The sequence below is a fragment of the Chelonia mydas genome, chromosome 2, assembly GCF_015237465.2.
Source record: "Chelonia mydas isolate rCheMyd1 chromosome 2, rCheMyd1.pri.v2, whole genome shotgun sequence".
Classification (NCBI taxonomy): Eukaryota; Metazoa; Chordata; order Testudines; family Cheloniidae; genus Chelonia; species Chelonia mydas.
Genome location: NC_057850.1, coordinates 47,353,157 through 47,369,311, shown reverse-complemented (window position 1 = coordinate 47,369,311; position 16,155 = coordinate 47,353,157). Strand labels below are relative to the sequence as shown.

Here is a 16,155-nt window from a genome sequence, read left to right as displayed (position 1 = left end):
ACCTCTACTCTATACAGTGAAAAGTAGAAATCTGGTCTACTTTATTCAGCTAAAATTGGTGACTTTCCAAATTGTGTATGAAAGTGACTTTGTAGCCAAAAAGCATGACCTTTGGCAAACTTGCAGGGGTCACCTCCCATGTAAAAGAGATTTTTTTTTTCAACCCAAGATCCATGTACGATTTCTAGCTGCTATTATAATACTTTGTTCAAAGATGTCCATAAGTTTGTGGCGATATTGCTGTTCAGAGGACTGGATACAAATGGCATTATTGTTACTAGCCGCATGTTCTTCCTATATCAGAATTGGTCAAGTACATAATGGAACAGAGTACGCTGCGTCTGAAGATGATACCTCCCACAGACTATTATTTGCTAGTTATAAAGTTGAGACCAACAGACAAACTTTGACTTCAGTCTGTGATCTGCCTATAGAGTTAAAGACCTCACCGAGCATCCCTTTTTTGCCTTTGAAAATGACAGAACGGCAGTAAAATTCCTTTTAGAATGCTGACTGCCTTCTAGCTATAACCACAGTTTAGCAGGTTTCCAAGTGTGGTGCACCACAGTGGTTTTTTTTATTTTTAAATATGAAAACCGTTTAGAAGCTTGAACTTGAACTGCATAAAGACAGATCTTGCCATCTAGTGGATGTGAGAGAAGCTCTGAAAATGTGCCTCTGTACAGTTAGTTCAGCAAGCTCTTTTATCTCATTGAGCAGGGACATTTGGTGTTGGAACTCGTAGGTTCTATACCTGGTTCTGGCACTGGGTCTGTGGCATTTGGCAAATAAATAATCCAAAATCTTCAAAGTGGTCCCTTTTTTGGGGTTTCAACTTCTGGTGCCCATTTTCAGAGGTATTGAACGCTCTCAGCATCTGTTGACTTCAGCTGCATTATGGGTGCTTGCTTCTGAAAATCAGGACCTGTATGTCTCAACTTGGGCCGTCCAAAATTAGTGGCCACTGTTGAAAATGTGAATCTTAACATCCGTATCTTGGGTTATTCATTTGTAAAATGAGACTATTTACCTACTAACATAGGAGTTGTATGGCTTGCCTGATGTTTTTAAAACACTTCAGAGTTGTGTCCTACCTTTTCATCCAAGGATCTTCAAGTACTTCTATATTTAAATAAAATATTTCACATCTACCCTTTCTAGGTGTGTTGTGAATAATATTAGTGAAGTATATAGTATCTGAACACAGAGTAAATGTTCGTCCTTCTTTTATCTACCTAGATTACAGCAGAAGAAGTAAAGGATAACAGAGTGGTCTTGTTCGAAATAGAAGCAAGGAAACTAGACAATAAGGTACTTAACGGTTGTATTTATAATAACAAAGCATTAAAATAACGATGCTCTTATAAATAAATAATGACAGGGCTTGATTTATTCTGGGATTCTTTGCTGAAGAAATTAAGTCTACTAAGATACTGCTTACAGTAGAAGAAAACTATAGAAACAGAACATTTTGTGAATTACATTGAAGTTTTTAGAATGAATCTTGACCTAATTCTAAAATGAGACAGGTATATTGCCCAAAATATTCTTTGAACAAGACTTAACTCTGTCCATATAAATTAATCCCAGCTTTGTATCTTTTCATTAGTGTGAATGCTTTTGCATTTTAATTTTATTTACTAAAATAAATAACTGTAGAAAGTTCACTTTCAGACAAAGTATATGTTAGAGTGGGCAAATCCATTATAATAAAGAAACAACTTCAGGGCTGGCATTAGAATCTCTAAACGCTTTAATTGCTCTATGAAATTCTAAAATAGATGTTAAAAATAAGTGTGTAGGGAAGAAATGCTTCTATTTTACATTTTTATAATGCTCTAATTAGGCAGCTTTGAATTCGGGTCCTGCCCTTCATACACCTAGTGGTCCCATTGCCCTGAGATGGAACTGTCTGGCAGTGTTTACAGAGCACAGAATCTCACCTTACGCTTAAAGAATATTTCTAATCTACTCATAGCTATGTAATTCTTTGGCTTGCTAATATAAACTATCCTGTTTTAAAAAGCAATAATGAGAATGATACCTGAAAAGGGATTTGTATTCTTCATCAGAAAGATGTTTAATAGTTTTTAGGAAAGAGTCTCTTGTTTACCTTCCATTTATCGGACTATTTATATTAATCAGTGTTTGATAACATTCATGCCATGTGATAACTACCTATTTTTTAAACTCAGGATATTTTTGGAAAGTCAGACCCTTACTTGGAGTTCCACAAGCAGACCTCGGAAGGGAACTGGGTAATGGTTCACAGAACTGAGGTAGGGGAGGTTGTTCACAAGAAACTAGAGTTTTATTGAGTTAATCTGACTTTAAATGTATAACATAGCACTAAAGGTACAGCACCTTTAGAGCAGGAGAGTTGATCTTGTGGTTAAGGCGCCAAACTGGGTCTCAGAGATGGGAAAACTCAGATCTCCTGTTAAACTTTTTTCTGTGTGACCTGAAAGTCATTAAATGTCTCTGGCACTCAAATGTGGATAATACTGCTTTTTCTTACTCTTGTCCGTTTAGATTGTAAACCCTGTGGGCAGCGATTGTTTAGATGTATGTAATGGCTAGCATAATGGTCTAGTTTTGGTAGGAACACCTAGATGCTATTATAATATTACTATTAATATTGGAGAATGACAACTTCAGCTAGGTCTGATACTTACTACTTAAAATAAGTGCGTAACTTATTACTAAATACTTATAGGAGAGCCTGAAGCCCTAATCAGTATTTAAATAATGAACAAATTTAGAGGAAGGCACAGTCCCTTACAACACTAAGATTCTTTTTGCTTGATAGACATGAGGAGGTTATAAAGTGGCCTTTGCTGACTTGCACATCTCTTCTGCCCCGCCCCCTTCCCTTAACGCTTGAATCTCTGGAGGAAATACTTCTGGAAATGGTGTTTCAGTATAAACATTTGGTGGAGTGAAATGTAACTTCTGGAAATGATGATTTTACCCCATTGTGTTGCTTCCACTGGTAAGATATGGGGGTACATAACAAAATGCTGCCTATGCTTTGGGTCTTCCAGTACAGAGGTACTGGAATGTTACATCCTCTCCAGTTTGGGATTTAAATGGCATGATAGATTAAATTTCCCTTTTGGAAAATATTGACCTAGCAGTGAGCAGCAGCATCCAACGTCCTCCAAGGTGTTGGTGTTAAAACAAAATTTTCTCCTGTTATGATGATCCGGGTCTTGTTATATCCTTGTCATGTGTACATGTTTTTTGTGACTGCCTCACAGGTCAACACTTTCCATATTTGTTATAGTTATGGAATAAAAACAGGGCAAAACTGATAGTCCCTCTTCATCTTGCCTTGCTAACAATGCTATTTTATCAAATCTTTTTGGCAGGTTATAAAAAACAACTTGAATCCTGTCTGGAAGCCCTTTAAAATACCTCTCAATTCTCTGTGTTACAGTGATATGGATAAAACAATCAAGGTAATATTTAAATGATGCATTGCATTTGTCCTTAATGTATCTAGAGAACAGTTGGCAAATATAATGAATATTCATTTAACTTGTTTATCCTCTTAGTTTTAAGTTAAATTCAAAATACAGGTTTTTATTATAAGTAACAGAAAACAGGGATGATGATAATGATGACCTGATAGTTTGTGTTACAGTATCTCCTAAAAATTTTGTCAAATTGCCTTCCAGAGTTAGGGAAGCAGATTAACCTATAGTAAATGTGTATTTCTCTCCAATTTTTCCTTTGAATTAGTGTTAACACAGCATCAGTTCTCAGACTTGTTAAAAGTGTGGGCTGTCTACTTGCACATTTACAGTCAGTTAGAATCCTTTTGGCTGTTAATCTTTCTTGCTCCCCTGCATATGACTGTCTGTCGCCTTATACGTCTTTCACACTTGTTTAATTCCCTTTCTTTCCTCGATGTGTGTCACAGCCATCAGGTCCTCTTCTCAGCCTGCTCAACTGGACCAGTTGAGCTGCTGGCCAGTTGCTTCGTTCTTTTCTCCATTGCTTAGATATTACCTACACAATAATCCCAGTTCCTGCTAGCCTGAAGAGTAGAATGAATGTTCATGGGGATTCCCATGAATAAAGCACAGTAGCAAAGCATTAGCATTGAATCGCTGGATCTACCCAGACAAAACCTTCTGATGCCAAGCTGTTTTTAACATTAACTGATTTGTGTATAGAGCTAGTATTTGAAATATTTTAATTTGGAATCCTCTAGTCAGGAGGACATTTTACAAATGTAATTATTTCACTACTAACTGTTTAGTAGTATCTCCCTTCCTCACTCCGCTAGCTCCCAAAGCAGAGACATTGTGACAACACGGGCAGCATATTTCAAGAAAATGGATCTCTGCTGCCATTGACGTCCTTCGCTGCCTTTAGTCATTGGTCCATAAAGGGGCATCATAATCTGTTAGCTTCAGCTCTGGGTTCTGTTGTCAGATGAGTGAATTCAAATGAACATGCCTTATCTTAAGCACCACTTTTGGACTTGATGTTCGGAGAGAAGATGAATGCAGGGTTGCCTGCCTTCTTGTCCTAACTGAATCTGTGATGGTTCAGTCCTTTTTCCTCTGTAGAGAAGGATGGTTCAAGTAGCCTGGGAGGATAAGGTGGGCTCCACTCACAGGACAAGGAGTCAGTCTAGTGAATCCTTACTGAACATTATGTGCAACCATTGACACCCTGACCCCCAAACACCCCCTGAGTCTTCATCACCCAAAAGTTCTTGGTTTTTTGACACCCTGCATCAAATGACAAGCGGAAACTTGAGAACTAGTGATGGAAAAGCTAAGGCCGAAAGACAGAAGGTGAAACACAACAATTTTCTTCAAGCCTATGCTCAGGCTTAAAGCTGGTCAGAAATTTTCTCAAAAAGAAAAGGAGTACTTGTGTCACCTTAGAGACTAACCAATTTATTTCAGCATAAGCTTTCGTGAGCTACAGCTCACTTCATCGGATTCATTCATCGTGTAGCTCACAAAAGCTTATGCTCAAATAAATTGGTTAGTCTCTAAGGTGCCACAAGTACTCCCTTTCTTTTTGCGAATACAGACTAACACGGCTGTTACTCTGAAACCAGAAATTTTCTGTTACATGCTTTTTTTTCTGATGGAAATTGTTTTTATGTAGAAATTGAAATGCTTCAAAAGTTTTTATTTCAACATGAATTCTTGCAGGGAGAATATTTTGAAACAAAAAATCTATTTTGGAAAATTCGAAACTATATTTTGAATTTAATTTTATGGTTTTTTTTTCATTTTTATTTGTTTTTACATTACTACTGATCTGTCATGAAATAGAGTATATTATGCAGTAATACCATTGGCATGTTGTGAAATAATGTAAAAATGAAAAAATAAATTCAGAAACCGAAATTTTTCAAACTTCCATTGCATGGGAAATTTCAAAATGTTGTTTGTTTTTTTTTTGTTGTTGTTCCAGTTTGGAACAAAAACAGATGTAAGTGTCAAAATTTCCTGCAAAACAAAAATTCCAAGTTACAGAAGCAATCATGCTGGTTGAATTACAAAGCAAGAGAAGCTTTCTATCAAAGAATCATAAAAATGTAATGCCAGAAGGAACCTCAAGAGATCATCTAGTCCATTTCCCCCAGTCACCATGCTGAGGAAGATTTAAGTATACCTAGACCGTGCCTGTCAGCTGTTTTGTCTAACTAGTTCTTAAAAACCTCCAATGATGAGGATTTCATAACTTCCCTAGGTAACCTATTCCATAACTTAACTACCCATATAATTAGAAAGTTTTTCCAAATATCTAATTTTAAATCTCCCTTGCTTCAAAGTAACCCAAAGAGTTCTTGTCCTACCCTCAGTGAACATAAAGAACAATTGATCACCATTCTCTTTGCAGCACCCTTTTACATATTTGAAGACTCATCCCCCTTTTAAATCTCTCCCTTTTTTTTAGAGTAAACATGCTCAGTTCTTTCAACCTATCCTGATGGGTCATGTTTTCTAAATATCTTTCTCTTTTTGTTGCTGTCCTCTGGACTCTCTTTCACATCTTACTTAAAGTGCAATGATCAAAACTGGGCACAGTACTGTAGCTGAGCCCTCACTAGTACTGTACCAGTTACCTCCCAGGTCTACATATGACACTCCTGCTAATGTATCTCTGAATGACATTTGCCTTTTTCGTCACAGCCTCACATTGTTGACTCATATTGAATTTGTGATCCTCTACATTACCCCCAAATCCTTTTCAGTTCTAGAACCACTTAGCCAGTTTTTCCCCATTTTGTATTTGTGCATATGGTTTTTTCCCTCCTAAGCATAATACTTTAAACTTCTCTTTGTTGAATTTCATCTTGCTGATTTCAGCTTCAACTGAAGCTGCCAAATCCAGGGTGGTAAACCAATTCATCGATCCTCAGTTTCTACAACACTGGTTAAATCACGTTAAACCCTTGAATGGATAGTCTCATTCGGAAGTAAGGTGGCCTTAGTGTGAAGGAATGCATTTTAAATTCACACCTTCATTTAATTCAGTTTAACTTTCCTGAGTGTCCCTGGGTAGACATGCCCTAAGATTACATTCAAAGTGGCAGTTGAAGTATAGTATGGCATTCACAAAATCAAAATGGAATTCATAAATTGATAGACATATTCCCCAATCTGTCACAGCAGTGTGTACATTTAGACAAAATCCTATCAAAACAAGATATACCATAGCACTTACCAGAGCACTTATTTCCATCCTGGGGAGAGGATGCAAGAGAGAATAAATCACATGCGACAAACATTAGTTTCATTGCTTAATGCACAACTGGAACATATGTAGCTACTATGAGTATAAACCTGCACAGAATAAAACAGTGATAAAGCAGAGTAATGATTACCTTTATAAGTAAGCCCAGAATCTGACAACCTGGGGGGAAAAAAAGGAAAGAGCTAGTGACAGCTCTTCTTCACATGTCATAGATGAATTTTTCATTTCCATTAAATAGCCCCACTAAAACTGTAGTTCCTTGACCAAATAAATCCTTTAAGATAGGGTTGTTTTCAGCTCAGGATGATCCAAAATGTAATCTTCTCACCCAATAGAATACACTGTGTAGGTGTATAATAAAACCTGCTGTGGAGTTTCTGAACTCAGTTACATGGGTATATATCCAGAGTAACTGGGTTTCCATGGCTCCAGATTTACACAAATAAAGCCGGATAGATTCTAATCTCTGCTGCATTTTATTTTGAAATTGTAGTTTATGGATTTAAAATTACTTTCAGATGAGACAGTAAAATTGTGGTAATGTTTTGAAGAAGAATTAAACAATGCTTTAACGCTTTTATACACACAGTGGCATGCATAACAGGCTATCTTATTATAGTAAGTAAAATGACTTTTTTAGTTTTCCTCAGTATGAATGCCTCTTCACACACTGAGTCGCTCAGTTTGTGTATTCAGCAGTAATGCACAAATCAACTTGCTACACTATCTCATTAATTTATTTCTAAATTGTGTGTGTGTTGCAGTGAGTCAGTAATATCGTTCTGTACCACAAATGTGAGCCTCTCTCATTTGGAGCTAGCATGCCTGAATCCATCAGCTCTGAGGAGAGAAGAGGGGAACAAAGATAATGTTTATGTTGCTACAGGGAGTCACCAAGATTGTTGCATGAGCAGTCAACCTTTTGATCTCAAAAGAAAAATTGGGCTAGATGTATTTAATATATCAAACTCCCAGAAATGTTTTCTGTCTTTTAAATAAAAAAGACACTTACGATAACCTTGGAACAAGCTATTATTACTGTTGAATGAAAAAAATATATTTGGTATTAAGAATTCCACCAATTGCTTGGTTAGGTGAACATCTGATTGGCTCAACATAAGAGAGCCTAAATAATCTGCATCACATCTGCCTGTGCTGAAATCTGTTTCTCCATCTGTGATACTGTTGTTGCCTGTATGAAGTATGAATTGGTGTTCAATGCATGTGCATGTATTATGTATTATATTACAGTGGTAGCCAAAATGTATCTAGGAGCTATGCCAACAGAAGAAAGCACAGTCTCTGCACTATAGAGCTTTCAATCTAAAAGGCAGTAATGTAGAAATATGAAATGTGTTATGCAGACAGTTTTCTCTCAGAAGCCCAAGATTTTATTAAGGTAGTGGTTTTTTTGTTTTTTGTTCAGTCATAAATGAAACGTTAAAGAAAACATAACTTTATTAATGTGCTAGTGTACAGTATAATACTTTGTCTTAATGGGGAGTAGGAAAGAAGGGCATGGAGAACAGCAGCATGGCTTAGATTGAATCTGTTTAGGAAAATTTTTGTGCAGGGTCTGTATATTTATCCTGAATAATGGAAAAGTGCTTCAATGGAAATTTTGGAACTAGGAAGCTGTTATTTTAATAAGTCATCTTACCTATACTCAGAGCAAAAAATAATTCTTAAATAGACAGAGGTGGTTTGTGCAATGTCAGTTTAAATATACAAACTTAATTCAGAATTATAATTTAAGACATTCTGGAGAACAGTCATAGCCTTTTCATTTTATTACTTTTTATATGTATGTGAGCAGATTCTTCACAAAAGTTAAAACAACAATGGAAAAATAGAGCTGGGCTAAATAAACTGACAGTCTGCCATCCCACCCTGTTAAACAGCAAAAATAACCCAAGAAAGGAAGAGTAAGTGAGAAAGGAAAGGCATTAAGGTTAAAGGTGAATTGATTTGATCAGTAAAGTCTTACCATTGGGCTGTAAATACAGGCAAAGAGGGATTTTAGCCAACATACTATCTCTGAGGAAGTTATAAATTTACAGATAATTAAGACTGCTGGTCTTGAGAGAACTCTCAAGTCTCACTTCTATTATCAGCGGTGAAAGGTACTGAACTCTGTCTCTGAGCCCCTCTCTGGATCAGTAATGCAGTCCACTTGCTTTTGCTCTCCTGCTAACCACCCGGAGCCTGACTTGAAGTACTGATCATCCATATCTCCAACTGAAATCAATAGGAGTTGAATGTCAGTATCTCTGAAAATCAGGCTTCCAGTCTATAACGGCAGAAGGGCGCACAGACTAGGCACCACGGAGTGACTTTTCGTAAAAATGATCAGAATAAAATAGTAGCATTCGCCCTAACTAACCATATTGGACCTGATCCTGTAAAATGCTGAACTTTTGATGCTCATTGACTTCCGTGAAGATGAGGATGCTCAGCAGTTTGGAGGATCTGGTTCAGTAGTAGGTAAGACTCCCTTTTCTTTCTGCAGTTGGTAAAGCCTAGCCTTCAGACACTTGTATATATTCCCCATGAATTTAAGTCTGTGGCAGAGGGCAAACTTCTGCCACACTTGAAATCCTAACTGTATCAAAAAAACCTGCCTTTTTTTCTTTGTTATAGAAGTGTCATTGCAACATCACTTTGATAGAGTGTTGGCTCTCGCTAATCCTGGATAATGCTTCATTTTAGGTAGAGTGTTATGATTATGACAATGATGGGTCTCATGATCTCATAGGGAGTTTTCTAACCACGATGTCAAAACTGAAGGAAGCTTCTCGATCATCACCGGTAAGTCCAAAGCCTCTAGGTTTCTTGAGCATTTTTGTGAAATTGCTTTATTCATTTTGAGCAAAGACTACAAAGTATCTTTGATTGTCAATATTTAACTGCCTTATGGCAGTGCTTGTAGCACCAGTTCAGTTCACATTCAGTTGGCATTTCCATTATAAATCTACTTTTACAGGCTTTAATATTTTGTTCGTTTTTTGTAACGGCTTGTGTCTGAAAATCCAAGTTGTTGGGCCAAATTAATTTCACCAATCCATAATCATCAAGATGCAGAATACACTATAAATTTCACTGCTGTTAAAAGGCCAAAGCCTGAACTTACTGTGTCAGATTTTACTTTATCCTTAATTTTCAGGTTTGGCTCTTGCTCACTTGAGTAAGTAATTGAATAAATTTGAACGAAGACTTTAAGATTTTAGCTACTAGTGCACAGAAATCAACCTAGCATTTTCATTTGTTTGGGTCTTTATTTCCTTTCTTAAAAAAAAAAACTCAGAAACCACACTGTCCCATATATTTTGCTATGAAACGTTAACAGTGCTGTAAACCTTGTAAGATGGTAGATTGCATCCTCATAAATTTCATTAAAGGCCACTCAGCAGCCTTAGTTTAGAATCTCTTTATTTTTATTGACTTGTGTCATAAATATAAAGGGAAGGGTAACAACCTTCTTGTATACAGTACTATAAAATCCCTCCTGGCCAGAGGCACAAAATCCTTTTAGCTGTAAAGGGTAAAGAAGCTCAGGTAACCTGGCTGGCACCTGACCAAAAGGACCAATAAGGGGATAAGATACTTTCAAATCTGGTGCCGGGGGGGGGAGGTTTTGGTCGGTCTGTTCTGGGTGCTTGCCGGACAGAGATCAAGGAAGCAAGCAATCCAACTCCTTTAGAATTAGTAAGTACTAGCAAGGGAATGTGTTAGCTTATTTTTGTTTTTGGTTTGTGATTTTTCTCTGTGCTGATAGGAAGGTGTATTCATGGTTTTCTTTTTGTAATTTTAAAGTTTGGCCCAGAGGGAAATCCTCTGTGTTTTTGAATCTGATTGTCCTGTAAGATTATCTTCCATTCTGATTTTACAGAGGTGCTGCTTTTACCTTTTTTCTTTATAATAAAGTTCTGTTTCTTTTAGAATCTGATTGGATTTTTTTTTTTAGTGTCCTAAAAAAACCCAAGGTTGGTCTGTGCTCATCTTGTTTATTCTCAAGCCTCCTCAGGAAACGGGGTGTGGGGTTTGCAGGGGTATTAGCGGGGAGTAGGAACTCCAAGAGGTCCTTTCCCTGAGTTTGTCTAAATCACTTGGTTATGGCAGCGTTACCCAGTCCAAGGTACAAAGGAGAATTTGTGCCTTGCGGAGTTTTTAACCGAAGCTGGTAGAAATAAGCTTAGGGGGTCTCTCATGCAGGTCCCCACGTCTGTACCCTAGAGTTCAGCATGGGGAGGGAACCCTGACACTTGTGTCCCAAGCAATATTCTACCATATTTTTCCTTAATTGCACATAACTTGAAAAATAGTTCAGTGATCAGGTACACTGCATACAGGTTTGGAACCTAAAAGCATCCTAAAGTATTGTATGTAAACTGAATTCTTCAAAGCTACTAATTATAAATATTTAACTTTTTAAATGTGTTTATATTTTCTAATCACTGCTCCTGCCATGTTGCTCCCTCAGTGGTTGTTTCTGAAGACTGTCCTCTGCTCAGTTTCAGGAAATCTAACACTTCCTTTTACAGCACTTGTAAATAATTTCAGCAAGTGACTGCTCATATGTAATCTGCTTCTAGAGATTTCTAGTGCTTTTTCTCATGTTGCTAGATTCTCGGAAGTAGGCTGGCATTTATTCAGCTTTTCCCCACAAGCAAAGTAGTGTGCATCTTGCTATAGTAATTAAACTACACAAACACCTGAAGGGCAAGGATGAAACAGTTTAGTCCACTCCTTTACTATAGCATATGAAGATTTTTCTGTTTCATAAGTTAATTATTTAAATAAAATATGGTACCATTTTACTGAACCAATTATTGCATTAGGGCCAAAACTGAAAAAAACTGAAGCATACTTCTGTGTGATTTTTAAAAAAAAAAAAGCATGCATGCACACACCCTGTAAGACCCTAATCCTGTGAGATAGTGAGCTCCCTTTGCGCCACTGAAGCACGCTGTGTGATCGGTTTGATGTGAATCAAAATGCTGCATCCTAATCTGTCCTCTGATAACCTGGGCTGGGATCTTCTGCTTTTAAAAAAAAAAAAAAAAAGCGTGATGTTAAGATGTAATCTGCGTATGCTTCTTTTGAAAATGCTTCAAGAAGGCTCTTCCTTACGTGTATTTTCTTGACCACATATTGGCTGTATCCAGTCAAAGAAAGCCATCTGTGTGTCAGAATGAGACTGGCTGAGAATTAAAGCTATAAGACAACACAGAGGAAATATAGAGCTCAAGAAATCTCTTGCTTAAAAAGAACTGGGACCCAATCCTGCAAAACTTTACTTATTGGCTCCACTAGGACCATGCCTGACATGAAGCATTTCCTGTGTGAATAAAGCTGGGCGATAGGCCCTGTAAGGTAGAATTTAGTAAGACCCCAATTCTCATCTTAGTTGCGCCCATGTTAATCCTGGAATGACTTCAATGAAGTCATTGTGTTTACTTGATCTTAACACCAGTGTAACTGAAAAGAATCTGGTGTTAAATAAGATGCAGACTGTGTTCCACAAAATAAGAAAAGGCTGAGAGAATTCTCTGGCTAGAGCCTACTTGATTGGGATTGTGGGGGGAGGACATGCTAATGAAAATTATAAGATTTAACAAAAATCCACATGATGGTTGGAGTTAATATATTTTCATAGAAGGCTTCTTTTTAATTTTAAGACAGAGTTAAATATGGAAAATTTAATCAGGAAACTACCTGGCTGTTTAGATTAGCCTCTGTGATAAAGTACCACAATTTGTTTCAGTTCTAATTATGTCTTACCATTCTGTTCTATCCATGCTGTAAACCAACAACAAACAGGAAATAATCTAATAGAATAAAATATTGCAATACTGTATTTAATGTCTTGTTGCATTACAGAAACTGTTTGCAGATTGTTACCCTCAACATATCTCCACTGATTCCAGTGGGAGGAATGTTTTTCAGGCAAGCCCTTGGTACGTGCCTGATCCTAAATGGTACTGAGCCCCCCATTTTCTCACTGTAGAAGCTAAGGGCGCTTAGCACTTTGAAGGATTTGGAGCTCAAGTGTTTCCTGACTTACTTGAGAATGTACAAGAGGCTTCTTTTTGCTAAGCTTGTTTTTACTCAATGAATTGTTGGATTTAACCTCACTGGTTGAATGAAAAAATTGTCCTGTGGCTTAGGAAAAAATGGAGTCCCAAACCACTTAAGAAATCCGTTTGAACGCTTAGAACATATGGCAGAAACACACACTTATGACCAGTGCTGTTGAGTACCTGACTCGGTGTTTTCTAGGGACAAGTAAAGGATGAGGACTAGCTGGCGGAAATCCAATTTCCATAAAATGGAAGTGATGTTGGGAAGACGGACGCATCAGTGAGCCACTTTATAGGAGGGCGTGTGCTCCTGCCATTTGTTACTGGAGCTTGCAGTCTTGGGTTACTGTTGAATCCTCAGCTGCTTTTGAGCAACCCTATAGCAGAAGAAAACTGGGTGGCTTTTTAATTTGTTTGGCAGGGAGGATGCAACCATTCTTCTCAGATGCAGATCTTGCTACCATGTCTTATGACTCTCTCGCCTTCAAAATAGCTGCAATGTGCTTTACTTGGGGCTTTGGCTTAATCCAGCCTAGTACCTGAAGATGATCCAGAACTTTGGAATTCACTCCCTACCTATGATGATCCCCAAGAGCTGCACAAAGCCTTTCTCTTCTGAAACTTTTAGGGAGGGAAGGTACAAAGAGGGAAGGTACAAATACTTGTGTCTGGCCTGTAGGGTTTTTCTTTTCTTGTTCTGAGGAGGATGGGTTTGAAAGTGCAGTCACTGGCTGTAAAACAAAAGCAATGTAAAGCAAAGGTGCTTAAAGCTCTGGATAGATACTACTTAAATGTATTGCATAAATTGTACTGATTGTAGTCTTGTTGTTGTTTCCATTCCCTTAGGCTGAATTTGAATGCATCAATGAGAAGAAGAGACAAAAGAAGAAAAGCTACAAAAATTCTGGTGTCGTGAGTGTGAAGCACTGTGAGGTCGGTACTCAAGGATTTTATTTTTTAACTCAATTGATTTTTCTTTATTTACAAATGTCCAGGTACAACATCTCTGATCTAACATGCCTCAACTACCCCAAGTGTAAGTAACAGTAAAATTTATGAAAACTGCAGAAAGATTTGAGTCTAGAAGATGATAGTATAGATACAGAATGCTTTGAATGTTGTAGAAGCATTACCGTGACAAAGTAAAACGTTGCTTCACATAGAATCAGAATACAATTAATATTACTCCTGCATTTTCTATAGAGAGTTTATGACTTAGTCTTCTATACAGGAGATTGCAAGCAAGTGAAAGTTACTGTTTCATACAAGGTCTTTTGGTTTAGAAATAGATGTCTAAATATCAAACCCCCATAACCTTATCCTCAGTAGGATGATCTTACCACTTAAAGTAAAGGAATTCCGCATCTAATATCCTCTTGAGGGGAAAGTGGGGGTGTTCAGGTCCTAAATAATAAAACAGCCTTCTGAAATTCTATTTGCATGTATCATGGAATGACAAGGAAAGTGGTGATTTGCATTGTCTTAAACACAAAAAAGCACTAAACTTCCTAGCAATTAATTAATAGGTACCATAGTGTCAATTTCCTTACTAGCTGAACACTGGCTAGTGTAGGAAATATTTATCTGATATGAATTTTCTCCATGTACCCAGATCCTGTTTAAATATAATTATAAGGGGCCCAATACTGGCACACACAGTGCATAGTACCTTATTCGTTGTGTACTCCCAGTGAAATCTAGAGGCACTACTTATGGAGTAAAGGTACTGTTTTACATCAGTACGGGAAGCAAAACTTGGCCGTAAGGAAATTAAGAAATTACCTCCGTCTTTTGGGTTTTGCTGAAACCAGTGTGTTTCCTTTTAGATTATAGTGGAATGCACGTTCCTTGATTACATCATGGGAGGATGTCAGCTGAATTTCACTGTAAGTAAATTGTGTACAAAATTGCTTTCTTTTTCAGAGTAAGCTGTAATGTGTTATGGATTCTCTTAATCTCATGCTTGTTTTTGTAGCAGATGAAGCATAAACCCATATTTCCAGAGGCCCTCTGGCCTGTTTTGTCAACTGTTACCTGGAAAGTTCTGGAATGATATAGACTGCTAGCATCAGACATGAGTTCTGAATCTTCAGATGTGCCCAGTCAGAGCTGGATATAACTGTATGGGCAGAGACCAAAGGAGTTTACAGTTCCCTGTTGCTTGGGTTTGTCTTACACCATCTTATCACAAGTGTAGTTCAGATCAGCTTAACGGCTGTCAAGCAATGTGGGAATGTCTGTAGTTCTGTTCACTCCTAACACATCCATTACACCTGGGGGTGGTCATGTAGAGCTTGTTATGGTAGGTTTACACCTGGCAAGGATTTCCCCATGCCAGAATAATCCTCAACTGCCTATATAGGATGGCTTCAAGGCTCTTATGCACAGCCTGAGCAACATGCATAGACTTTAGCATGGGATCAGACCCTGAAATGGTTTAATTCACAAAACTGGTACAACACAGGCAGTAGCAATGTAAGTTTTCTCCACTCTGGCAGTGTACCTCAGCCCTCACCCAGAGTAGATCAGTGTCTCTGGCTGGTCTGTCAGCAAGGGTATCTGTTAATTTTTAACTGTTGTGGTATTCTTTGAGTAGCTTCCACTTGGAAGCAGGCTGAGACTATAGACTCATTTCACAACCATGGAGAATATTGTGAATGCTTTTGTTTAAGACCTATATGAGCCAGCAGCTGATAGACAGTCCCCATGGTGAACCAGAGCTTCATGATGTTTGAGTAGGGTACATTCCTTAAACAAGGTTCTAATGTTCAATAAAATGGTGTAAATATGGCAGCTGACAGATGATTACATGTACCAGTATGTGATGTAGATAGTTCTTCCTGTTTTTGTCAGTTTAATTTTGCCTGCAATTGGGAACCCAGTTTCCCATCACTGCTAACTGATACAAATGCTACATTTGACAGGTGGGGATAGATTTTACAGGCTCCAATGGGGACCCTCGCTCACCAGACTCTCTACATTACATCAGCCCTAATGGGGTTAACGAATACCTGACAGCCATTTGGTCTGTAGGAATGGTCATTCAGGACTATGATGCGTAAGTTTTAACTTATCTCATTTTCAAATGCATGTTGTAGAACCGGGGCATGTGAGTATTGCAGACGTCCATAAACAGCTCATAATAAAAGCTGTAGAGCTGAATGTACTGAAAGTACAAGAACATGCATAAAAATCCTTTCACATTTTCCCTTCCATTTTATCCTCTCCTCTTTGAATGAGCTCTCGCCCTTTGCTGGGAGAGACTGGGGAGAAAGGGTACAGTCTATTTTGGCTTGTGTGTAACTACATTCCACTTGACTCTGCATAAGGTGGTCCAGGCATA

The 16,155-nt window shown here is 37.8% G+C and overlaps 1 protein-coding gene across 6 annotated transcripts in view; it reads left to right on the top strand.

Moving 5' to 3' along the window:
* Window positions 1-16,155, top strand: part of CPNE3 (copine 3) — a 63,349-nt gene that overhangs the window by 31,683 nt on the left and 15,511 nt on the right. For 5 of the 6 annotated variants that reach the window (XM_027818459.3, XM_037892335.2, XM_037892334.2 and 2 more), the window contains 7 exons: window positions 1,240-1,311; window positions 2,196-2,279; window positions 3,372-3,461; window positions 9,442-9,540; window positions 13,659-13,745; window positions 14,639-14,698; window positions 15,737-15,870. In XM_027818459.3, the coding sequence (XP_027674260.1) occupies window positions 1,240-1,311; window positions 2,196-2,279; window positions 3,372-3,461; window positions 9,442-9,540; window positions 13,659-13,745; window positions 14,639-14,698; window positions 15,737-15,870 (626 nt within the window). The remainder of the gene's footprint in view (window positions 1-1,239; window positions 1,312-2,195; window positions 2,280-3,371; window positions 3,462-9,441; window positions 9,541-13,658; window positions 13,746-14,638; window positions 14,699-15,736; window positions 15,871-16,155) is intronic. The other variant, XM_037892336.2, reaches the window with a different exon arrangement.